The sequence below is a fragment of the Lithobates pipiens genome, unplaced genomic scaffold (genome assembly GCF_037356315.1).
Source record: "Lithobates pipiens isolate NorthernLeopardFrog02 unplaced genomic scaffold, aLitPip1_a1.2 Scaffold_18, whole genome shotgun sequence".
NCBI classification, from domain to species: domain Eukaryota; kingdom Metazoa; phylum Chordata; class Amphibia; order Anura; family Ranidae; genus Lithobates; species Lithobates pipiens.
In genome coordinates, this window is record NW_027507758.1 from 378,952,456 (window position 1) to 378,976,861 (window position 24,406).

Below are 24,406 nucleotides of genomic sequence, written 5' to 3' on the forward strand. Positions count from 1 at the left end.
ATGGCACACAGTACTGTGGTGCAACAGCCTGCATCAATTGCTTGAACGGCTCACCTTCCACCATGTTGAAAGGTGCTCCTCCAACTGCAATGAGCTGGCCAATCAGGCGTGTTATTTTATGCACCTGCGTCTGAGACATACCCTTACTCTGAAAGCCACCAAAATCTTCCAGGGTGGCCTGACTGGTATGGATTGGATGCGGGATGGTAACAGCATTCTTTTCTGCCTTATACTGGCTGGTGGTGCTGACACTCATGGTGGCTGTGGCGGTGCCACTATTGGTTCCCCTTTTGATGTTTGGAGGAGGGGGCCATAATACTTTTCTCCCCTAACAGCACTGCATGGTGGTGCACACACATGTGCTGGTTCATGCCACTATTACTGAGATGCCCTATGTCTCAGCCCCGGCTGACCTCCCTGCCACAGTGATTGCATTTGGCCTTCTGACCGACACCAATTCTTTAAAAATGCTGCCAAATTCTGGAACGGCAGCCACCACCTCGGACACTGCCTGATGGAATACCTTCCACTGCAGTGGTCACACTCTCTTTCTGAGGTTTGGCAGGAGCGGGAGGAAGAGACCTGAACATCCCAGGTATTTTGGGTTCTGTGATGGATTGAGGTCTAATGGTTGCATTGGCCCATTCTGATGCTGGAGGCTTAGAAAGCACTTGGGCAGGGGTCTTTTCAGGAGAAAAAAGTAGTGGGGACTGAGGGGAGATACTTTCTGGGCTGTCGGTGGTGCCAACATGGGTAGAGGGCTGGAAATTAAATTTGTCTACAACAATGTCAGGAAAGCCTGCTTCCACCTCTTTCACATTGCCAAGGGAACAGTAATCATTAGAAGCAGTAAACTCTGTCTCCTTGCTGACCACTGCCAAGCTCCCTGTAGTGCTGATGGTGATGGCACTGGCAGCAATGATGGTGGTGACATCATCATGAGCCTCGGCCTCCTGACATGTTTCCTGCTGCATGGCCAGGATCTCCAGCATTGGCTGCACTGGGAACCCCTTTGGCCTGCCCTCTTCCATAAAAGGTACCAATGGGCAGCATGTTACCAGCAGCAGTGGCAGAGGTGGTAGCGCCACTTTTGCTATGAATTGTGCTGCTGGTTCTAGGAGGTAAATCCTGGAACAGCTGGCGACATGCAAATGTCTGCTGTTTGCCAGGCTCTTTACCACCAGCAGTCTTCACTCCCAGTCTTCACTCCTTTATGGCAGGTGAGCTGAGCTCAGAGGGCGCAGAGACAGAACGTCCCACCTGCTGCTCATGTACACAGTTCATAGCTCTCCCTCTCCCAGCAGCACTCTTACTGCTTTTTTGGCCTTGTTTGCTGCTCATTTTTCCTTTAAAAGTTAGAAAAATGTAGACAAAAAAATATGATTTTGATTGCAGCAAACTAACACCAAAATCACCAAATGTACAAAAAAAATATTATACAAACAGAAAATAACAAAATATTAACTAAATGAAACAAGAAATAAAAAAAAAAAAAGATCTCTCAAAACCAACCAAAAAACGAATAAAACCAGAAACTAAACACTAAGAGATGATACACTTGCGAACTACAACAGATATAAACTAAAATGAACAATAAAAAACTAAGGATTTCAAAGGTATACGCTCAGATGCACAGACAAATAATCGTGTGATCTGCTCCACTACACTAACTAACCCACAAAGGGAAGTCACATGATCGGGCCTGCCCTGTAGGCCTCAGCAGCAGAAGAAAACCTCTGATTGGTCAACCAAGTCACATGTTGTTTCCGTAGTAACGAAATTTGGACATATTGTCATATTGAGGTACATATTTTTTCCTTTAAATTCATCGTAAAGAATGTTCGTACAAGTTAACGAACCTAACGTCAATTCGTATTTCGTACGAATTGAAATTGAATTTCGGACACGAAATACGAAGTACGAATTCATTCTAACACGAACCGTAACGGAACGGAACGAAACAAATTTATTGACGGCGCCCATGTCTACTTCACATATATGTTGTAAATTTACATCAGTCCCTGCCCTCAAGGAGCTTACAATCTATGGTCCCAAACTCACATTCATACTCCTACTGGGGCCAATGTAACAACTAGCATGTCTTTGGAGTGTGGGAGGAAACCAAAGTACCTGGAGGAAGCCAACTCTATGCAGGTAGTGCCATAGTTTGGATTTGAACCTACAACACTAGTGCTGCTAGGATGAAGTGCTAACCACTTAGCCATTGTATTGCTCCAATCAGAGATCCAGTCTATTTGATGTACTATGCATTATATATATATATATATATATATATATATATATATATATAGTGTATATAAAACAACTATACCATGCATGTGCTACAATTTTAAATCCCAGAGGCAGAGCTAATGAGAAAAAGAGAAAGATCAAAAAGAAAATCTCAATTAGTCACCAAAGAATGTTCTGCAAAAGGATAGAATAGTACATATATATGTCATATGTAGATCCTTGAATGGAAAATGGCATATATAGTTCCTTGGATGAGAGAACATGTGTGAACAAATACCCTGGAGTTAGTGGTCCCTTTGAATAAAAATAATTCCACATCATATTTTGGAAAAGAAAATTTCCAACATCAGTGATCAGTGTGAGAGAAAAATGGCCAACATCAGTAGCTAGGAGGAGGGAAAATGACTAATCCAGAGAAAGCAATGCCCGGTGTATCTGTGCCTGTGAGAGGAACAATGTACTTATGCTGGTGGTCAAAGTGGGCCAGTGGGGAAAAAGGAGTAAAAAAATACTCTGGGTTCAAAGGGGCTGGAGGATTGTAGGTGCTGAGGGGGCTCTCAGAACAGGCCTCGGCATGGTCAACCAAAGAAGTTGAGTGCACGTGCTCAGCATATCCAGAGGTTGTCTTTGGGAAATAGATTTATAAGTGCTGCCAGCATTGCAGCAGAGGTTGAAGGGGTGGGGGATTAGCCTGTCAGTGCTCAAACCATACACTGCACACTGCATCAAATTGGTCTACATGGCTGTTGTCCCAGAAGGAAGCCTCTTCTAAAGATGATGCTCAAGAAAGCCCGCAAAGGGTTTGCTGAAGACAAGCAGACTAAGAACATGGATTACTGGAACCATGTCCTGTGGTCTGATGAGACCAAGATAAACTTATTTGGTTCAGATGAGTGTCAAGCATATGTGGCGGCAACCAGATGAAGAGTACAAAGATAAGTATGTCTTGCCTACAGTCATGCATGGTCACGGGAGTGTCATGGTCTGGGGCTGCATGAGTCCTGCTGGCACTGGGGAGCTACAGTTCATTGAGGGAACCATGAATGCCAACATCTACTGTGACATACTGAAGCAGAGCATGATCCCCTCCCTTCATAGAATGGGCTGCAGGGCACTATTCCAACATGATAGGAACCCCAAACACACCCCCAAGATGACCACTGCCTTGCTAAAGAAGCTGAGGGTAAAGGTGAGGGACTGGCCAAACATGTCTCCAGACTTAAAAAAATATTTACACTTTGGGCCAAATTTAGACATTTTCACTTAGGGGTGTACTCACTTTTGTTGGCAGCGGTTTAGACATTAATGGCTGTGTGTTGAGTTATTTTGGGGGGCCAGCAAATTTTCAATTTACACTGTTATACAAGCTGTACACTCTCTACTTTACATTGTAGCAAAGTGTCATTTCTTCAGTGTTGTCACATGAAATGATATAAAATATTTACAAAAATGTGAGGTGCGTACTCACTTTTGGGAGATACTGTGTGTGTATATATACATACATACATATATATATAATTATAATTATATATATATATATATATATATATATATATATATATATATATGTGTGTGTATATATACATATTTATGTACTATACTATACCCTGCTCTCAAGGAACTTACAATCTAATTACTTTTTAAAACCTTTCTGACCATCTAGGAGGTCATGTTGTGTAGAATGTAGAGGTCCAGGCACTGAAAGTGGGAAAGCATATAGAAAAATGAAAAACATGCACTGTCAGCAGTTTGAGGTCTAGTCTGGGGAACAATGACAACAATTTGATAATGTGATTTCTGCATGCATTTATAAACTAGGTGGCATTAGTTTATGCGTGTATATATGTATAGTATATTCCTAAATCATGGTGATGAACCTACAAATAGTGTATAACTTAGTAAGTCAGATTTGAAAAACAAAGTTCAAAAAGTGATATATCATATTGTGTGGTATAGTTATATTTTTGATAAAATGTTTATTATTGTGATAGTACTCTCTTCCTGGTAAGACTTAATGGGGTTGATTTACTTAAGACAAATTGACCATACCCTTTGCAAGTGCAGCTGCACTCGTTTTCCCCAGAGCTCAGGGAATGGGGTGAAACTCTGCTGATTTCCATCATCCAGTCATTTTCAAGCAAAAATTCAGTTTTTTTCCTTGCACCTGGTTGGGTATTTCTTTTAAAGTAAATCCTCACCACATTCACTAAGCTCTATGAAAAATGAGTGCAACTGCACTGCCAAAGTGCATAGTCAGTTTGTCTTTAGTAAATCCACCCCCACATCTCTGAAAAATCAGTGCCTTCTATTTCAAGTTATCTGTATTGGTTGTATTATTCTTCACTTTGCTGTTATATTGTGTCTGGAAACACCTAACCCAGAGACTTGAATCTGATTCCAAAGAGGATTACAAGGACTGTGCACTTATTGGATTTATCTTTATTTTGTAAAGCTTCATGAAGCCTCCCTAAGTATTCCTTAATGTATTACAAAGCTTTGTCAGTTTTTAATTTGTAACCTTCTGCTTTTTTTAGACCCACACTTTCCATATGTTTCTATTTCTGCTACCAAGGCTATGATCAGTCCAAATAAGACGCACGTTCTGTTAGTAGATACCCCTCTCAAATCAACCGACTTAAAACATTTCATTCATAGCCATACTCTCACTGAACAACTGTACTTACGTGTCTTTTTTAATGTTCATTAACAAGCTTTTTATCATTTACCATACCACATTTACCATTAGGCTCATTGTAGGCAGTCCTTGTGCAGATGGCAATAGAGAGGAGAAGCCACAACCACCCAACCTCAGATTTTAGATGGTGCAGGGGCTGTAAAAATGTTTATAAGACTCCCTGTAGGCATTTGATTGGTAGGATATACAACCCAAATTTGTAGAAATAGATAGCATGATATCCTCTTACTACACTCGGGTTCTAATTTTGGGATAATAATTGCACCCCAATGGGTGGTTTTGTTAACTTATGCCCAGGACCACACTACCTCTCTATACATTCATTTTTATTTGTGAATTTGTTTCTCTACCTAAAATGTTCCTTTTAAAAAATCGTATCACTTCTCTTTAAAGGAGTTGTAAAGTCTGAAGGTTTTTTTTTATCTTAAAGGGGTGTAAAGTCAGAAGGTTTTTTTTTATCTTAAAGTGGTTGTAAACCCTTGTGTTATTTCACCTTAATGCATCTTATGAGAGAGAGCTTGTCCTAAGGGGTTTCCAGATGCCAAAAGGAGCTGCGAGCACCGCCGGAGGACCCCAGAAGACGAGATTCAGGGCCACTCTTTGCAAAACGAACTGCACAGTGGAGATAAGTATGATATGTTTGTTATTTTTATTTTTAAACTTAGTAACCCTTTAATGCATTCTATGCACCTATTACTTACCTGAGCCCCATCTCTGTCCAGCAATGTCCATGAGTGCCTCAGCCATCTAGCACTCTCCCTTCTGATTGACTGAGACACCTCAGAGGCGCCATTGGCTCTCACTGCTATCAATAAAAAGCAGTTAGCTAACCAGGAGAGAGAAGGGGTGGTGCCAAACTGCAGCTTTGTGTGTGAATGGAAACAAGGAACTGTAGCTCAACTTAAGTACTCCATAGAAAGCTGCTTGCTGTGGGGAGCACTCAACAAGAGGGAGGGGCCAGGAGCACAGAAGAGGGACCCGAAAAGAGGAGGATCTGTGCAAAGCCACTGTACAGAGAGGGTAAGTATAACATGTTTGATGTTTTTATAGAAAAATAAACAAGACTTTCCAATCATTTTAAAGCAAAATGTAAATTATGTGCTAATTTATGCTACAAAATCAATAATTAATTTGCTATGATTTGTAAATAAAATAACTTTAGGGATTATACCTTTAAAACATATATACATTTAGAAAAAAAAAGTTATATATTGCAGCTTATGAGTCCTTAGATGTGGTGGCTGCATTCGTTTTCACTTTTCAGGCTAAGAATTTTTTGTTGACAAGCACAGAGAATACTGTTGATCTTGCTAGAAATGCAGCGTTCCTGTCACTTCCTGTGAGCTCAAAAAACAGGATAAATATCCTTATCTTTCTTGTGTAAACTTCTAGTTCCCTAAATCTACCATTTAATGGAGATCAACAAAACAGACTTGTTTGAAATCCAACAAATGTCAGATGCCAGTCACATCCAAAAGTTTTATTGAAGTCAGAAATGTATTGTTTTAGAGAAACAGAGGCCCCCTTTATCGAGGTGACATATGTTTTTTAAACCTTTTAAATTGTATTATCCTTTTTACATTATGTAAATAAAAATGTATATTTTGTATGCAGTAGTTTCTTTGACACCCAGGAAAGTTTCATTTATTTGCATAGATATTTTTGTTTTAGAAATTACCCATCAATCTGATCTATTTAGGTTTTGGAATGATGTATGAAATTATGAATTGGGTGCTTTCTTGCTTTATTGGTGGCGCAATCTGTCAGATCACCCCAATAACAATTAATCCAGTGGTCTAATTACTATTCTGTGTGCTAGTTCATTATCTATTTCCCTTTTTTCTATTTGTGTTCACAACCATAAAGGATTTATTATTTTTGTGAAATATATATTGTTCTTGGAATGGTAGGCATCTTTGAAAGCAAAATAAGATGATAACATATTATTGCATTAGAAACAAAAAAACTAACCTTGAACCTGAAAAAAAGATGCCAAATGCAATACAAATACACGTTTGCTTATATTAGCACACTCATTGAAAATATAAATTGCCCAAATGCTTTAGTACTGTGAGTATAGTTGTACAGGCTTAGTTGATCTTACTTGCATGGTTGCATTATCATTCTCTTACTACGTCAATACACAGAAACAGACCTTCCATATTGTATTGCTTTATTGATTGATACTGAATATAGCATATAATATATACTTTAAATAATTGTTTACATGGTTTCAGTCATTCCATTCATGATCTATTGATTGTTGTCTTTTTCCTTCCGAAAAATATAAAAATGAATGGATCTACAACGTATTTACAATAAAGGCTTCCAAACAAACCCTAATGTAACTCTTTATTTTTATTTTTTTAGTGTCAGTTTGTATTAAAGGTTGGTGTGAGACAGTTAGCAGTCTTGCAGTGCATCATATGCATGCACTATAATTATATCAGAAGTAAATTAGACAACTCTGTGTTATGTCAAAATGCCTATGGAGACAGCTTAGTCGTAAATTAGCATTTACTTTGCAAAGTGAACATATATATTTGTACATTAACAGCCATATACTCCTTTAGTAAATCAACCCCTATATTTTACTATGTCAGTGATTTGCAGTATTCTATCACATCTTTAAAAGTAGGTTGATATCCATTCATCTACATATGACTGGATATTGAGCAGGAACTTGCCTTTTACATGATTGGATTATTGAAGTCAATATTTACTCAATTCATTGAGTGAAGAGTCTCAACTACTTTTAGTAAATTGCTAAACAGGGGCTTCTACATAGGTGCTTACTGTGTTCTTATGCCTTGTATCTCCTTACTTAATAACTGTCTGCTGCTATATTTTTATATAAAAAAACAATTCTAATTTGTTATTGTTGGGTATTTTGGACCATGCTATATAAAGTATTTCTAAATTGTCAGTCCAATACCTGCTCATCAGTTACTTTAGTTACACTAGGGATGCAAGCTATGTCACGCAGAGTGCATTTATGATGGCTAACCCAAGACTAATGAAGACCTAACTCTACCATTAGTTTGTGAACTTATTTCATTATGTCAGCGGGGTTTGTCACTATACCAGGCATGTGTCATGTATGAAAGCCTCACGGAGATTGTCAGGAGAGGATCAAAGAAACAGTTCTTAGAAAAGTCATTCTTGCTTTGAATGATTAATTGCCTACTGGAGCTGCCAGTTCTCTCTCTAATATATATGAGCCAGCTCTTCAGACGCATGTCCTAGAGTTGCTCAGCTGGAAGCTAACTGAAGAACACTGTGACTGATTATACTTAGAAAACCACTACATCTCCTCAGCCTAGCCGGCTCCTTTTTACTGCTCACAGCAATGTAATTCCCTGTAATTCTGCCACCAGTCAGGCAGCCTGACTGAATAAACACTGCCATACTGAGGAACATGTTTATCACTAGTTCTCAATGAAACTTCTGACTGAGGAGACTAATGAAAAGGCTTTAAGAGTTGCTTTCTCTACACTGCTCATCATAAGGGACTAGAGCAGGTGGCTTTTTCCATCTGTTGATGTTGTCTAGGGGGGATTTCTCTAAATATAAATGCAGTCTTAGGCAGCCACTAGCATCTTGTGAACGTTGGTAATTACGTGCAAGATGGGATCACCAGTTATTTGTGTGTTGTGTAATCAGCAAGTTTCACTATATTGCACATGAATAGCAAAACATTTTCTAGATTTCTTGTATATAGGTCCTTAGGCCTACAGAGTACTTCATTTATGTTGTAAACAAAAAGGTTTGAGCTAAATTGTTCAACGCACATTGGCTGTCAGCAAAGCATTCATTTCATGCTGACTGAACCATTGCCTGGGACCTTCACCCTCTGGCCTATATCAGACTCTGCTTCCTTTTGGAAGATAGCCATGTAGGAATGGATCGAAATACTTCCTTTTCTTTTTTTGCATGCAACATGTGTGAAGAAAACACACTGGTGTCTATAATTTTCCTTTAAATTGATGTCTATGGCAAACCTCTCACTAGTTGTCATGTTGGGGTTATTTATTGGTTGAACTAGAATGCTAGATGGACTTGTGTCTTTTTTCTGATACAATGTTTTTTATTGACATGCAAGGGAAAAACAGATGCCAGATTCCCATGTAGGGGATATAAACATTAAACACAATATAGAATTTCCCACAAGAACACAAAGAAAAATGTGCTATGGGGTATAAACCTTGAACTAACAGTTACCCTCCAACTGGAATGAGGAGTCAAAGCAGGATGCCTGAGCCTACAAACTCACGGGCTAAGGTGAGCCAGGGGAGCTGACCTGTCTGCAAAAATAGGGTGGACAAAACCAAACTAAGCATGGGGGAAACACAAAAAAAGGAGAGAAATTAAGAGCGACAGGCAAGAGGCCCAGGAATATGAAAAAGGGTAGGAAGATAAGCGGAGAAGGGGTGGGGAGACTTATGTCATTTTTACACCAGACTAAATATGTATTTGAGTTACGTATAAACAATTATATTTCCAATTTTTTTAAGAAAAAACCTTCCGAAAATATATTGGTGTCAAGATGTACATGCATGATCCAGCTTCCAAACAAATTATTAATGAAAGATCAAATATGCATGTTCACTTTGGGAGAATCTGCATTCCTGTGCCTAAAAGGAACTGAGCATGAGCACTGTACAGTCATCTCTGGAGCCTTATAGTAAAACAATAGAACTCAGCCACAAAAAATCTAAACTTATACATAAACTCTCCTCTCAAAAATGTTCAGATGTCTGCCATGGTCAAGTAGGGCCAATGTTGATTAGATTATGAACACAATGAAACAAGATGAATTCTAAGAAAAAACAAACAAGGCAGATCATACTACACATGAAATATGTAAACCAGGGCCTAGAGCAGTGGAGACCCCTTTGTGTTGCTTTATCTTAATAGGATTTTAACCACTTCCGGACCACCGCACGCCGATATACGTCCTAACTTTGAAGAGGAATATCGTTGTTTTGGCAGCAGCTAGCCGTATCCCCTTCTTCAGTGGGCGGTCCGGTTTTCGATTATAGTGGTCTCTGCGGTGGAAAGTTTTCAGATTGAAGGGAACTCCAGTACCAAAGATGGATTGAAGCAGGGAGTGCACCATCTGCCAATAGGGAGAGAGTAGAGGGCAAGTCCAATAGACATGAAATAGCGCCCCCCCCCTATCCTTACGACATCGCCAACATCGAGGGTCGGCCGAGGGGTAGATGGAGTGGAGCTGGTCAGGGGTCTGATACCAATTAAATAGAATCTTATATTGATTCTCTTCATAGAGCATACAGATGGAGCTCTTAGAGGCCTGCAACCATATGAGCTGCCACTCATTCAGGGGTATGTTGACACCCAGGGCCTGCTCCCACTTGCCCATATAGGCATGCTGTGGTCCGACTGGTAATAAATCCATGGTCAGGAGCTGATAGGTGCGCAAGATCATACCTTTAGGGGACGTGCCCTCTAGACAAAGTTTTTCAAATTCAGTTAAGGGGGAGAATTGAAGATTACTTACCAAAGATTGCGCACAATGCTGTATTTTCAAGTAGCTATAAAAAGCCTGTCTGGGAATATTAAAGACATCTTGCATATCTTGGGAGGATTTTAGGGATCTTGTTCTGGGGTCTACCAATTGACCGTAGCGGAATAGGGCCTTATCCATCCAGGAGTGGGACATCTGGGAGGTCAAGCTATCTAGGATATTGGTTGTAAATAGGAATGAGGTGACTGGGGAAGAGGTAGTGGTGAGCAGGTATGTTGATTTTGCGCGCCGCCACAGCATGCACAGAAGCGCCATTGGCCCTAGGAGCTGTATGCCGCTGGACAGTACATCAGAGCTCCATAACATGGAATTCTGATGAACTGGGGCTAACCATATAATTTCTCAGTTTGTGTCCATCGGTTATAGGCGTGAAGAGTGCACCAAGAGACCACAGGGCGTAACTGGGCAGCTAAATAATACTTGGCTATGTTAGGGAATAAAAGGCCACCTTGATTGCGGGGAGCATACAGGACCGATAGTGATCTGGTGCCTCTTATAGTTCCAGAAGAAATTGATCAAGTCACCTTGGAGCCTCTTAAATTGTGAGGATGGGATGGGGATGGGTATACAAGTTTGGGTAGGATTGTCATCTTTAAGGTTGCAAGGTGGCCGAAAAGGGACAGTTTTAGAGATTTCCACTTGGCCAGGGAGGCCCTGATGGAGGTGTATAGTTGGGGGAAGTTGACTTTATAGAGAGTGTCTTATGTAGGTGTAAGGTGGACCCCGAGGTATTTTAAGGAAGAGGTCTTCCACGTGAAGTTAAATGTTTGTGAGAGGGCCAATAGTGTTTGGTGGGTTATATTAAGGGGAAGGGCTTCCATTTTTGAATTATTGTTTTTTTATCCTGGGAGGGCCCTATATCGGTCTAGCTCTACGTGTAGATTCGGAAGAGAAACATGGGGTTGCATGAGAGGGAGGAGGACATCGTCTGCAAATAGGGAAATCTTAAAGTCTCTAATATGGACTGGAATTCCGTGGATGTTTGGGTTCTTTCTGATATGGGCTGCTAGGGATTATTTTTTTTTAACAACGTCTTTCTATGTACAAAATGTAATTGATTTTGTACATGGAACAGCCATTTTGACTTATTAAATGTGCATGCTCTGTTTTGCAGTCCTATATGGTGACTGAGTTGTCCTGCTCCTTCTCACAATGTAACTCTGTGTGTTGTCTGGATTTTTAAACAGGAGCTGCAGTCTGCTGACATAATTTATAATAAAAAACATCTTTGCCATTATGCAGCTGCCCTCCAACCACTTTGCATATTATTTTATATATATTGTGATTCTATACTTGCCAAATATGCTTCAGAAATCTCCCTCCACTGAGTCTGGCTGCATCCATTTTAACAGTGGGAAGCTGAAACAGCTGCCTGTTCACTTCTTGGATTTACACAGACACAGAGGCACACCACCAGCTCTGCAGCTCTCATTGGCCCTCTTATGACTCACCCCCTTCCCTTCCTGGCAAACTCTCATGAGAGTTAGAGAGAGAGAGCTGGGCATGATGTCATAAGTCTAGGCTTTTTACTAGACAAGAAAGAGGAAGTGGGCTGTATAAGATATTTACTGGCAGAAAAAAATGTTTTACTTATCCAAAGTTAAAAGTTGAAAAAAAAAAGACTGAAGGTCCACTTTAAAGAGGAAGTCAACTCTCCTACTCTGATGCTTCTTTTCATTTAGTCCATTATAATAAGTAATTATCACACTATAGCCACTGTAATCCAGCCCAAGTTGCATATTACTTACTGTTTAAAGAAACTTTAAAAAACTTGTTTCCAGGGGTTAGGCAGCGCCATCTTAAGTATTCTTTTCTGAGTCCACAGTGGAGTGTATTTCCACCCTTACATTGAGCACTTCCTGTACTGTTAACAGCCTCCTTCTCAATCCAACATTTCTATGGCAACCCTGCTTCCCTGTTCATAGCTGACGTTTTATTTCATAGTATTTACTTGTAAAGATTATCTAGTGTTTGCCTTTGTCAGTCCTATCAGCTTCAGATGATAAGACTGCAGTGATGCTGTCCTATGCCCTGCTTTACACTGCATGTGATGTCACATGGTGTGTAGGAGGAAGCTCTTTATGATTCTGCAGCCTCCTGGGATATCAGTGGTGTGCCGTAGGAAGTCCTGATAACAGATAGACAAGCACATAGAGAGTGTGCCGTAAATCAGGGGAGATCTGGGCATGCTCAGTGATGTCATTCTAAAGAACAAAAAGGATTACAACAATACTAAGCAAGTATGGAGATATCTACAATCATTGTTCATTAGGGTTCTGTATGCTGATTTACATGGGACAAAGTTGTGGGGGTGGGTTTACAACCACTTTAAAAACAAAGCAATCCTATGTTACCGATTTCTGCAAAGAAGAAAGAGACTTATCTACCTATAAATCTACAAATCTCCACACTTATTGCCAAAATGCCTTATTGAAAAACAAGCATGCAAAAATGTGCTATATGTACCTTTTTAAAAGAGTATTTTATTTATTATTGATGCTAAAGGCTAAATACTGCAAAATGTGCACATCTTTTCCTTATCTGCTCCGCTCAAGAGATAAGCAATAAGACATGTAAGCCTTTTAAAAATAATGCATTACTGGTATTTTAAATTGTAAACTGGCAATTTTAACTATGTAACAGTTTTCACATGTAAATGCTGAAATTTACATTTTTGTTTCCTTTTCTTTTTAGAATCTCAGTGTACACTGTGTGGTGAACCTGAAGGTGAGTGGCATTACTTTATTGTGGTTATTTTTGTGGTGGACATTTGAGTAATCTGTTTATAGACATTAAAGCTGAGGCACTGTTTGAATGCACAATTGAATTAGAATGAGTAGCACAGTACATGCTTTAGGCTGTAGCTCATTTTAATGCAATACTGCTAGACACACCGTAACGCCATCTATATAACTGATTCATATAGTGCTTGAGTATTTTTATGTTGCAAAAATAAAATAAAAATCAAGTAAATTAATTGTGATTTCTGTGTTCTTTAAAAAGACCTCCAGTTAATGGTTATAATTGATTTTCTTTAGGTTACATTTTCCTTTACTGTCTCAAAATGACAGACATGTACTAGTTTCATTTTATTGACCTCTATGTGGCTGGTAGAATAACATCTGGTCATCTGAAAATTGGACTCCCAAAAGAACTATCATAAGCCTATTAAGATACTTGATTATTTTACTCTGGAGCACACTGGCGACCAAGGGGTTACAAGTTTCAAAGCTGAATAACGTTTTATCTCTTAAAGTGAAAAGCTGGCCATACACCGAAAAAAAAAAAAACAGATTCCTCTATCCACGCTGTACAGTGCAAATGAACAAATCTTCTACTGTATCTATTAATTATTGACAGTTAGCCCGACTGGCTGTCAAAATACGTAAACAATGGCTGCATCTGACTGGATGCAGCCATTGTTCAGTCAATAATTTTCTACCTGGCTCTTTCAATTTTTCAATTGAGGTATGTTGGGTGGAATGCAGTTGACAGGGCCACACTGAGCGAATTTCGGCTGGTTCCTCAGGAACCAACCAGAATTTATACAGTGTATGGCTTGCTTCACTTATCTTTTTGTTGAGAAAACATTCTCACTGGGTAATCTCTGTATATTGCAAGAACTTTAAAGAACTTTGTTTCAGATAACTACCTTTTTCTGTTCTGTACACCAACAATGTACAAACCACCTTAAGGTTGCCATATTGCATTGATTTTGTAAGCAGTTTTAGAAAATGATAGCATTATTGCAACAGAAAAATTTTAAATTGCATTTTTTTTATTGTTTTTGATACAATGTGGACAGGTTTATTGGCAAGATTTCTCTCCACTTCCTGGCCTTAATATGCAAGAGAATTTTGATTAATTACATTCTTAGATAGCTGTGGCCAGAATAAGTGTCCCTGTTGGAAGATTTCCTCTCTAATCCTTTTCTTGTGAAAATTGCAGACTTTCCCCAGTAGGTGGTTCACACATATTGCAATCACAACTTCATAGGGATCTAATCCTACTCTATCCTAAAGAAAAAAAAAAGCGGTTGTAAAGCTCCCACTCCTTCCTCACATATTTTGATTGACAGCAGCAGAAGCGAATAGCTTCTACTGCTGCCTAGTTTCCTGTGTGAAGAGAGAAAGGGGAGAAGAGCTGCTGCAGACATGCATAGTGTTGGATAGAGATTGGGCCCAGGTAAGTGTTTAAGAGGCAGCTGAATGCATTGGAGTAAAAAAAAAACTGTTGTTTTCGTAACGAGTTTAAGTGCCCCAGCATAAAAAATATCCACACCAGAGAAGTTTGCTAATCTCCATTCACAAAATATAATTTGCTTTTTGCACCATATTCCACAATGCAAATGAGTGAAAAGTTCAACAGTGACAGTGAATTCCTCTAAAATATCCACCTCAGGCGTTCAGACAAGGTGATCCAAGTCAATACAATATACATGTACATTACAGTTCTCTAGTGTTGTTGAAAGTAGGTTCCAGCATACCTAGATGACTTCTTGGTATATGGACTATTAATGACATGGCTACACTAGGAAAGATAAAGCAATGTTTGGGTGACCCAAGCTGCCAGAATCATCTGAAATCTTAAGCATATGATCAGAACAGCACAGCATGTCCACAGCATGTCTAACTTTATTCCATACATTCTGTGCCCCATGTCTTTACTGTCAATAGACCTACTACTGCATAGAAAATAAAGGAACTCTATACATAGTCATTTTAAATCTTAACTCCAGGCAAATACATATCATATTGTTAGATCCAGGCACATATTAATAAAACAAAATGTAATGTTACCTACAGCTAACATAAGAACGTGACTCTGTATTGACAATAGCCTTCTATCATTCTCTGCACATCAGAGGGACGGTAAGCAAACCAAACAGCATTCTTTGGCCTTATAGAATGCAGTCAGTCTGTATATATACTGTGAATGTGCTTTACAGAAGAAGAGCGCACAGAGATGACCACATCGATGTGCTGCCACATGTTTATTGTCAAGTCCAAAGTGGGGTACACAATATAATAAAATCAGCAGAAAAATTCCGTATGAGGCACACTCAATTGATTTTCGGATAGTGTTTACACCACTTTTGACATCTGATTAAGACTTTACAAATGAAAATTTCAGAAGGGACAAACTCAAAAATGTGAACATAACTAACGATTTTTGTTTAATGTATACTGTTTTTGTATGTTTTTTGTGAGACAAGTCAGATAAGGAGAAAGATTTCGCATGATCAGAAACAATAAACAACAAAAAAAGACTTTAACGTTTGTGAATTTTCGTACAATTAGTACCATCCTCCGTTTCGTCCTGTTGTGAAACATGGAGGAAAACTGAGCGATTGTTCATCTGATTTTCTTGTAGTGTATACTGTTACTTTTTTCTATAATTTAGAATCCTTTCAGATATAAAGAAGTCTACCTTTCTAAATTAAAATTTTAATTACAATTGTTGCAGTAGGGAGAACTCCTTCCATAGTATATCTGAACGGCCAGATGGTAGATGTAGACAAACATCCAGCTGATATGGATCCTTCTAGGAATGTGCAAAATGTAACTGACACAAACTTTGAGTGCACTTTTTATATCTCTCCCCCCCTTCTCTCAGTAATATGCTCATCTCTCTTTTGTGAATAATGAACAAGTATGGTATATTCAGCCTACATTTTGAATTTGGGGCCAGGGGAGGTTGTACATTTTTAATGTATTTAATTAACATTAATTGCACGCACACTGCTACATTAGTACTATAACCTGAATGTAGAGAGCTGGAAATGTGTACAGCCTGATTCGCTAAATTCAGCTAGCATGAAGAGTGAAATAACATAACTCTTATTTATGTCAGTTCATTTCTGCCCTTCCATGCTACGAAGAAACAGGAAAGTGACGTCAGAAAAATGACTGAGTGGTCTATCCAGTCTGCCTGTTTTTTTGGTTTTGTTTTTTATAGATGTTTTGCATTTTTGTGTTTTTGTTTTGCTTTGTTTTTTTTCAACATCTTTAAATTTATTTTTCGAAATATTCACTTGTTATGTATTCTCTTCTAATTCCTTGTATTTACAATATAATTACTGCATTGGAAAATGGGGTATATCTAAATTTCTGTTAAAAGTGATGTCAAGTCTTTTAGCTGTAGACCACTTACTGAGAGATTATAGGATCAGAGATCATGCCGGCATCATGTGACATTGGTGTTATCCAGCAAGGTACATACATGAATATATGCTGTTTTACCCCTTAGCAGACTTGCATGCTCAAATGGGTTAATTTTATGCATATGTAGGCAATATGACAAGAAGCTCAGAGTGGGTGAAGGTTGGCCAGTGATTGGAGATATCTGCATCTAAGTTTGTTTGTGAAAGAGATCCCACAGATAATTTGTCGGGTTGACAGAAATGTGTACCCTGTGTTTTTGAGCTTTGGAGCCTGAACAGAGTGAGCAATGGTGGGCTCCCTGGCCAACCACAATGGTGTGGGATGACCACTGGCTGTAAGTATGGTTGGCTTTAACCCTTTGCAATATCAAAACATGTGTTGTAACAGCCAAAAGTTTGCTTACAATTTTTTTTTTCTGCTGACTGCCAGCTTTCTAGTAAAAGTGAGTGGCTGTAGACTCCTTAAAGGGGACCTGTAATAGACTCATAATCTGCACATGTTGTTATATAGGGGTCCTGATATTTCTCTTGTAATAGCAATAAAGTTACGTTTGAAAAAGAAAAAGTTTAAAGAAATTAAAATGTAATAAAATTAACCCCCCAAAATTTTATAAGACCCTCGGCCCCATGTACATGCATATATGAACCAACACTGGGCTGTTGATAAGAGGGTACCACTGATCCCCCTATTCATATAAATACAAAGAATTACTGCTCTAAGGTAATGATTTCTCCCAAAACAGCTGTCTCCACAATCCCACAGGGTGCTGGCTCTGTTTGCAACAGGAACTGAAGTAGAAAAGATGTAGCTGGATAGCCGCACTCCGAATTATTCAACGTTATTTTAAAAACAGCGGCTGTGCATTTAGTCTGTTTACCAGCCTAGATGCTATGATTTTAATTAAATTTTTGAAATAAGGTTGAATAATTCGGAGTGCGGCTATCCAGCTACATCTTTTCTACTGATCCCCCTATACAGGGTCCCCGCTACTGCAGTTAAACAGGGGGCCCAGCAGCTGAGAAGTGTCCCTCTCCCTCTGCCTTTCTACTACATTTGCAGCTGATCCACAGTCTCCTGACATTTTCTCACTGCGCAGCTTGGTGCTCTTAACTCTGCTTCCCATGCAGTCTCTTCTATTTGCCTTGTTAAGTTTGTTTTTCACCCCCCCTTCCAAATTCTTGCCCTGCTCACTCTCCCTATGATAAATCGCTCTTATGCCTGCAATCACATTCCAGTCTTTCCAATTTTTCTCCCCTCTCAGTTGATTATGTCTAGGTTAGTCACCTTGCAGTCACTCCTGTACTCATTCTCCCGTGTGATCTATCCTGCCCCACAGTCCATTCCATTCCTCCAACTACCCAGCCTATATATTCTTTTCTACTATCCCCGTTTAGCTCTGCCTCCCCGACATAGTCACAGCCGTAGTTGTCTTTTATCTTATCTTATCCAGCCCCGCTCAGTGTTTATGTATTTGGGCTTCCCATTCCTCTCTCCTAGTCCAGTTCCTCCTCAGTTCAATGCCACAAATCTCTCATTCCCCTGTCCAATGTAACTTCTTTTCCCACTCTACTATCATCACCCCTTACACACACTGTTCCCTTTTATAAATCTATGTATCACTGCTCAACCACTTCTATTTAACCCTTTACTAACTGATCTGGTTAATGTGCCCCAATTTCTAATACCTATAGCTTAGGTCTATCATTATAGGATTCCTAAAGTGGAACTTCCACTCATCAGATTCCTCCCCCTCCCTCTGGTGCCACAATTGGCACCTTTCAGGGGGGAGGGGGGTGCAGATACCTGTATAATCCAGGTATCTGCGCCCACTTCCGGGAATAGCTAGCCGCAGATGCCGCCCCCCCCCCATTGTGTTCAGGGAAAAACACAGTTCGCAGAACACAACGTGGACCAGTGAAGACGGGCAGCCCCCCCCTCCTGTCGCTCTCCCGCATCCTATGCCGCTTACCGGAGCCATCAGTAGCGGAGGCGATCGGGACCTGCCTTCTCTGTGGTATAGAGACAAGGCTAAGATGGCCCCCACCCGTCTCTATACCATAGCAGATCGAAAGCGACATTAAAACGTCACTTCTGCCCATACCTCTTAGCCCTTTTACACACGGTCGGACATTCCGACAACAAAATCCGTCTGATTTTGTCCGACGGAGTTGTCAGAAAATCTGATCGTTCAGAGCGTGATGACTTTATTTTGTTACGATGGGATGTTCAGGCTAGTAGCCAATAGCTTTGGTCTAGGAATTTGATCTGAGCATGTGTGGCACTTTGTCCGATCAGAATTCTCTACAAACGATCGGACAAAGTCCCATCGGACCATGTTGTCGGGAAATTTTTATAACCCAGCTCTAAAACTTTGTCAGTCGGACATTCCGACGGAAACAGTCCAATGGAGCCCACACACAGTCGGATTATCCGACAACACGGTCCTATCGGGCATTTTCCGTCGGAATGTCCGACCGTGTGTACAAGGGCTTAAAGGCACATTTTTTCAATGTAATTTTTTCAAATTAAATTTTTTTTTTCCAAATATGAGATGTGAGGACTTTTTGACCCCAGATCGCATATTTAAGAGAACTTGTCATGCTTTTTTTCTATTATAAGGGATGTTTACATTCCTTGTATTAGGAATAAAAGTGATCCAATTTAAAAAAAAAAAAAAACAATGTAAAAATAAATAAAATCAAGTAAAATAAATAAGAAAACATTAAAAAAGAATTTTAAAACACCCCGCCCCGACGAGCTCGCGCGCAGAAGCGAACGCAAATGTGAGTAGCGTCCGCATATGAAAATGGTAGTCAAACCACACATGTGAGGCATCGCCACAATCGTTAGAGCAAGAGCAATAATAGTAGCCCTAGACTTCCTCTGTAACGCAAACCATGCAACCTGTAGAATTTTTTAAATATCGCTTATGGAGATTTTTGAGGGTAAAAGTTTGACGCCATTCCAGGAGCGGGCGTAATTTTGAAGCGTGACATGTTGGGTATCAATTTACTCTTTCAACTTTATCTTTCACAATATAAAAAAAATTGGGCTAATTTTACTGTTTTCTTATTTTTTTAATTAAAAAAAGTGAATTTTTTCCAAATAAAGTGAGCTTGTAAGACCGCTGCGCAAATACAGTGAGAAAAAAAGTATTGCAATGACCGCCATTAAATTCTCTAGGGTGTTAGGAAAAAAAACAATATATAATGTTTGGGGGTTCTAAGTAATTTTCTGGCAAAAATGTTTTAAACGTGTAAACACTGAATCTGAAAAAGAGGCGCGGTCGTTAAGTGGTTAAAAGTTAGCAGCTGCAGTATTTGTTGCTGCTGACTTTTAATATATTTTTTTTAAGGTGGCCCTCCTCTTTAATTGAGTCCCAGTGCTAGTTCAATTGCATGCACAACTCCAGGTCAATCCCATTCCCTTACCTATAATAACCATTAATCATTTCCCTACATTTCTATTTTTTTATTTTATGTTTTTCATTATTATTTTTTCTCTATGGATATTTATTAATCAGTAATCTGTGTGATGTTATCCCCAAAACAAATCCCCCTATGGTTCCGCCTGTAGCACTGCTGGCTTCTCCTTTCTCTTCCACTAGCTTTCAGCTGCTGCTGGGGGATCTGATATGATCGCTCTCCCTGTCCAGGATCCAAATCCCCCCATCCAGCTGCCCTGATCCCCCTGCCCCCCCCCCCCCCCACAACAGTGCCTTCTTCTGCTCTCCCCGCACACGGGGATCGTTTCAGGATAGGGGTGGGGGTTGGTAAATATGTCATATTTAGCAACCCCTTCCTTTCCTTTTTCCTCAAGAACATAGTGAATGATCAGTACCATTCACTTGCCATGTTCATTCTTAACTGAAGCATACTTAACCGTGTTTACTATTCTTCAGTTTGTGAATGAACAGAGAGTCTTAAAAGTAGTATAAAAATAACAAAACTGTAAAAAAAAAAAAAAAAAGGCTCATTCACGCAGGTTCTCTGACCATGTGAATGAGTGATTTCCTCATGCATCTGGAGCCACTGGGATACAGCAGCTGTATGAATACAGCTGCAGACTTTATTCTAGCAGATGTGCAGGTGTGGGTGAGTGGCCCCAAATGCCCATTCTTTGTGTTGGGGGCTGTACACCTGCACCCACACACCTTTCAAATTAGGACCTGCAGATGTGTTCATACAGGCACTGTAATATAGGCTGCCTGCACACAACTCCAAGTGGCTCCAGCCACGTAAACAATCCACTGATTCCCTGACTAAAGAGCATGTTTCAATAATAAGAGCACCCGACCTATCTTATCTGCAAAATATTTATATAATTTATATTTATAAGGGAGAAGAGGCCTTATTTTCTTCAACAGGTTAAAAAAAATGTTGAGCTATTCTGCAGATCAAAAGGATTCTGTTCCAGAAGTATCCAGAATTGATAGTATTTTAATTTTTGCAGTCAAAAGAAAACCCCCAATACAAGTTTGTTATGTGTTTGTATTCCACACAACTTGGTAAAAAAAAAACTGAAAAACCTTACCTTTTAGATATTTCCAATGAGAAGGTGTCATGGCTGATTGCAAGAATGTATCAAGTAGCTCTGCGTGATTTGTCCCAATAGCTGGGCTGGAGACTGGCTCAGGCCAGTTCTCATTAACCTTTTGTGGTGTTCAAATCTAGTACAATTGAGGAAATGTCTGCTCAGCTCAGTACAAGCAGGGTTAATTATGGCAAATGCCATTTCCTAGCCCTCCCTCATAATAAAGAGAACTAAGTAGACATTTTCCTTGCTGGATGTTCCAGAGGATAACATACAAAAAGGTGACTTGCAAGGAGTGACAATTCACCCTGAGCAAATTCAACAGTAGGCAGATTCAAAACAATGTCAAGTTCTAATTCCTCATTGTCCTGCTGTGTTGTGAATATCTTTTTCCAGTGGGATGTTTTCTGCCAGAACATCTCTATCCTTTCCTTTTTTTCACTTCCTTTGTTTTGGGCCATTTGTTTTTTGATGATTCCCCCCCTCCAAATCTCTCTAGAACACTGAACTAGCTGCGTCACTAGAATCCACAGATATTCTGCCTGATGTATCAGATCTATATTAGAATCAGAAAGGCTATGTTCGCTTGTTTCTAAATTTTGATTAGGTATATTATGTTAAAAACATGCCATTTTTACAAATAGGTCTTATTGTCCTTATAATTTTTAACAACTTGCAAGTGTTCTGACCTTTTTGTATCCATAATAGAGGACTGCAAGGTGCTGAGGTCCTGTTTAAGGCTCTCATTGAGCTCCCCAGGTTACTGTATATAACACAAGTTGCCATCAATTGTGGAATGGAGAGCTGTTAACAAGGAATCTTCCTGGCTCACAATCATTTTAATAAGTTCAGTTGAATAGGTTTTGTTTCATTGCTCTTGCTCTAAATAGGCAATATGCCGCATACAGACAATTGGACATTCCAACAACAAAATCCTGGATTTATTTCAGACGGATGTTGGCTCAAACTTGTTTTGCATACACACAATCACACAAATGTTGTCGGAAATGCTGAATGTCAAGATTTGCGGTGACATACAACACATACAACGAACCGAGAAAATTTAAATTCAATAGCCAGTGCGGCTCTTCTGCTTGATTCCGAGCATGCATGACATTTTGTGTGTTGGAATTGTGTACACATGATTGGAATTTACGACAACGGATTTTGTTGTCGGAAAATTTGAGAACCAGCTCCCTAATTTTGCTTGTTGGAAATTCCGACAAAAAATGTCCGATGGAGCCTACATACTGTTGGAATTTCTGACAACAAGCTCACATTGAACATTTGTTGTCAGAAATTCCAACCGTGTGTACGTGGCAATAGTAGGGAGATTTTATTTTCCATGCCTCTGGGAGTTATACAAACCAAATAAATGATGGGTCCGCTGATAGCACCTCTACCATATATTCATTTAATACAGACTCTGCGCCATTCACCCATGGGGGGTGTGTCTGCCATAGCCAAGCATACTGAACCAAAGAAAAAAATTGGGGAAAGCCCTCAGGTGGGGGAATCCCAGAGAATAAATCGGCTACCAAGGCGGCAAAAGGCAATACTGGAGTCTAGTGATGAAGTACTAAAATGTATTCATGAATTTTAAATAAATAAAAACATAGCTAAGATAGCTAGAAAACTATTAATATCCAAACTGGTTATAGCTTGTTGAGTTCCACACTGCTAAATAAGAGTATGATACTTAAACAATGGACATACAAACAAGTAAAGAAAAACTAACAAAACAAATATCAAAAAGGTCTGGACACCAAATTACCATGCACACATAGATCGCCTGCGGTAGTTGCCGCTTGAAAAAGGAGCAATGGATGCACCAAAAAGGGGTCCTAAAAAGGCAGTCCATGTGTGTATGGCCCCCGGGGGTATTGAGGAGCAAAAAATGGTAAACCTGCTTGATATTTAATAAAAAGTAGCAAATACTGAAACTCCTGCTATGGGATCTATGATACAATATAAAATGCCTATATTTTCATGCACTTTGAAGCTGTGTGCATAAAAGAAATGGCAATGCATTACTGTGACAGTTGTCACTTGAATTATTCCTGCAATACAGAATGATGCACTGCCTCAAAAGATGACATACATAGTGAATGGACACAGGTAGCTGCTGGTATAACTACTGCTCACTGGAACCTAGTGGATCATAGGCTTCCGACCATGTGTATGGAACAGGCTGCCTGCTCCTAGGAGGCACACTGTGATGAATCTCAAAGAAAAATGCCTGCACCTATGTGTTTCATTTGTTGCCTGTAATAGTGATATATGCAATGAACACATATAAACCTGTAAAAGTCATTAGCTGCCAGGGCCCGGAAGTTCAGTGAACGCAATATACGTCTCCCTTACACTTTCGACCAAACTAAGCTGTCATTTCTCGATTTACAGATTGAACTTGAAAATGGCTAAATAAATACATGTACCTTCCGTAAGGAGACAGCCGTTAGAGGGGAGAACATAAAATTCACCAGTGAGCTTTTTTCCTTCACTATCCAGTCCAGACATGCTGCATTTCTTTACCTCCAGTGAGAAAAACTAAAAGTCAGGGCCTTTGTATGGTGTACAATAGGGGTGTCTGCATGACAAAACTGGATAGACAATTGCAATCTATTTTACCAGATAAAACACGGTTGCTTTTTTGCGGTTTATTTTGTTAGCATGTAGGTGGGTATAAAATAATCTGCAAACAGATCTTTATATGACAGTATTTTATGTGCCCATCCAAACAATTGTGGTTTAGCAGTGGTGGCTAGTGGTATATTTTTTGGGAGGGCAATCCGTCCGCTGCCACCCCCCCCTGGTTGGCTTCATGGTGGCGCAGCTTACTCTATATCTCCTCCCTCCTCCTCCTCGGCGGCCAATAGGATCGCTTCTCCTCTCTGCCAGTCGGGTCTCAGGACCCCCTCCTGAGCTGAGATTGGCCAGGAGGAGAATCAGGAAGACAATAGTGAATATTAATTCGCTATTGTCACACAACTGGGTGCTCTGCACCCCGAGCCCATCCTTCTTTGAAGCCAATTAGAGCCCCAGCCTCTAATCACACGCTTCTAAATAAAAATGAAAAAACCCATAGGAATCCATGCGTCCAGTACCCTATAAGTAAAATGGATTAGGGGAGGCGGCACCCCTGCACCCCATATGGACAGGCCAACGCTGTGCTTTGGGTTCATACCATTTAACTGTGTAACCAAAGCAGTC

The 24,406-nt window shown here is 39.8% G+C and overlaps 1 protein-coding gene across 5 annotated transcripts in view; it reads left to right on the plus strand.

The window, feature by feature from the left end:
* The window catches only part of DLGAP2 (DLG associated protein 2), a 1,292,461-nt gene that overhangs the window by 704,888 nt on the left and 563,167 nt on the right, over positions 1–24,406 (plus strand). For all 5 annotated transcript variants that reach the window (XM_077487763.1, XM_077487764.1, XM_077487766.1 and 2 more), the window contains one exon: positions 13,191–13,223. In XM_077487763.1, the coding sequence (XP_077343889.1) occupies positions 13,191–13,223 (33 nt within the window). The remainder of the gene's footprint in view (positions 1–13,190; positions 13,224–24,406) is intronic.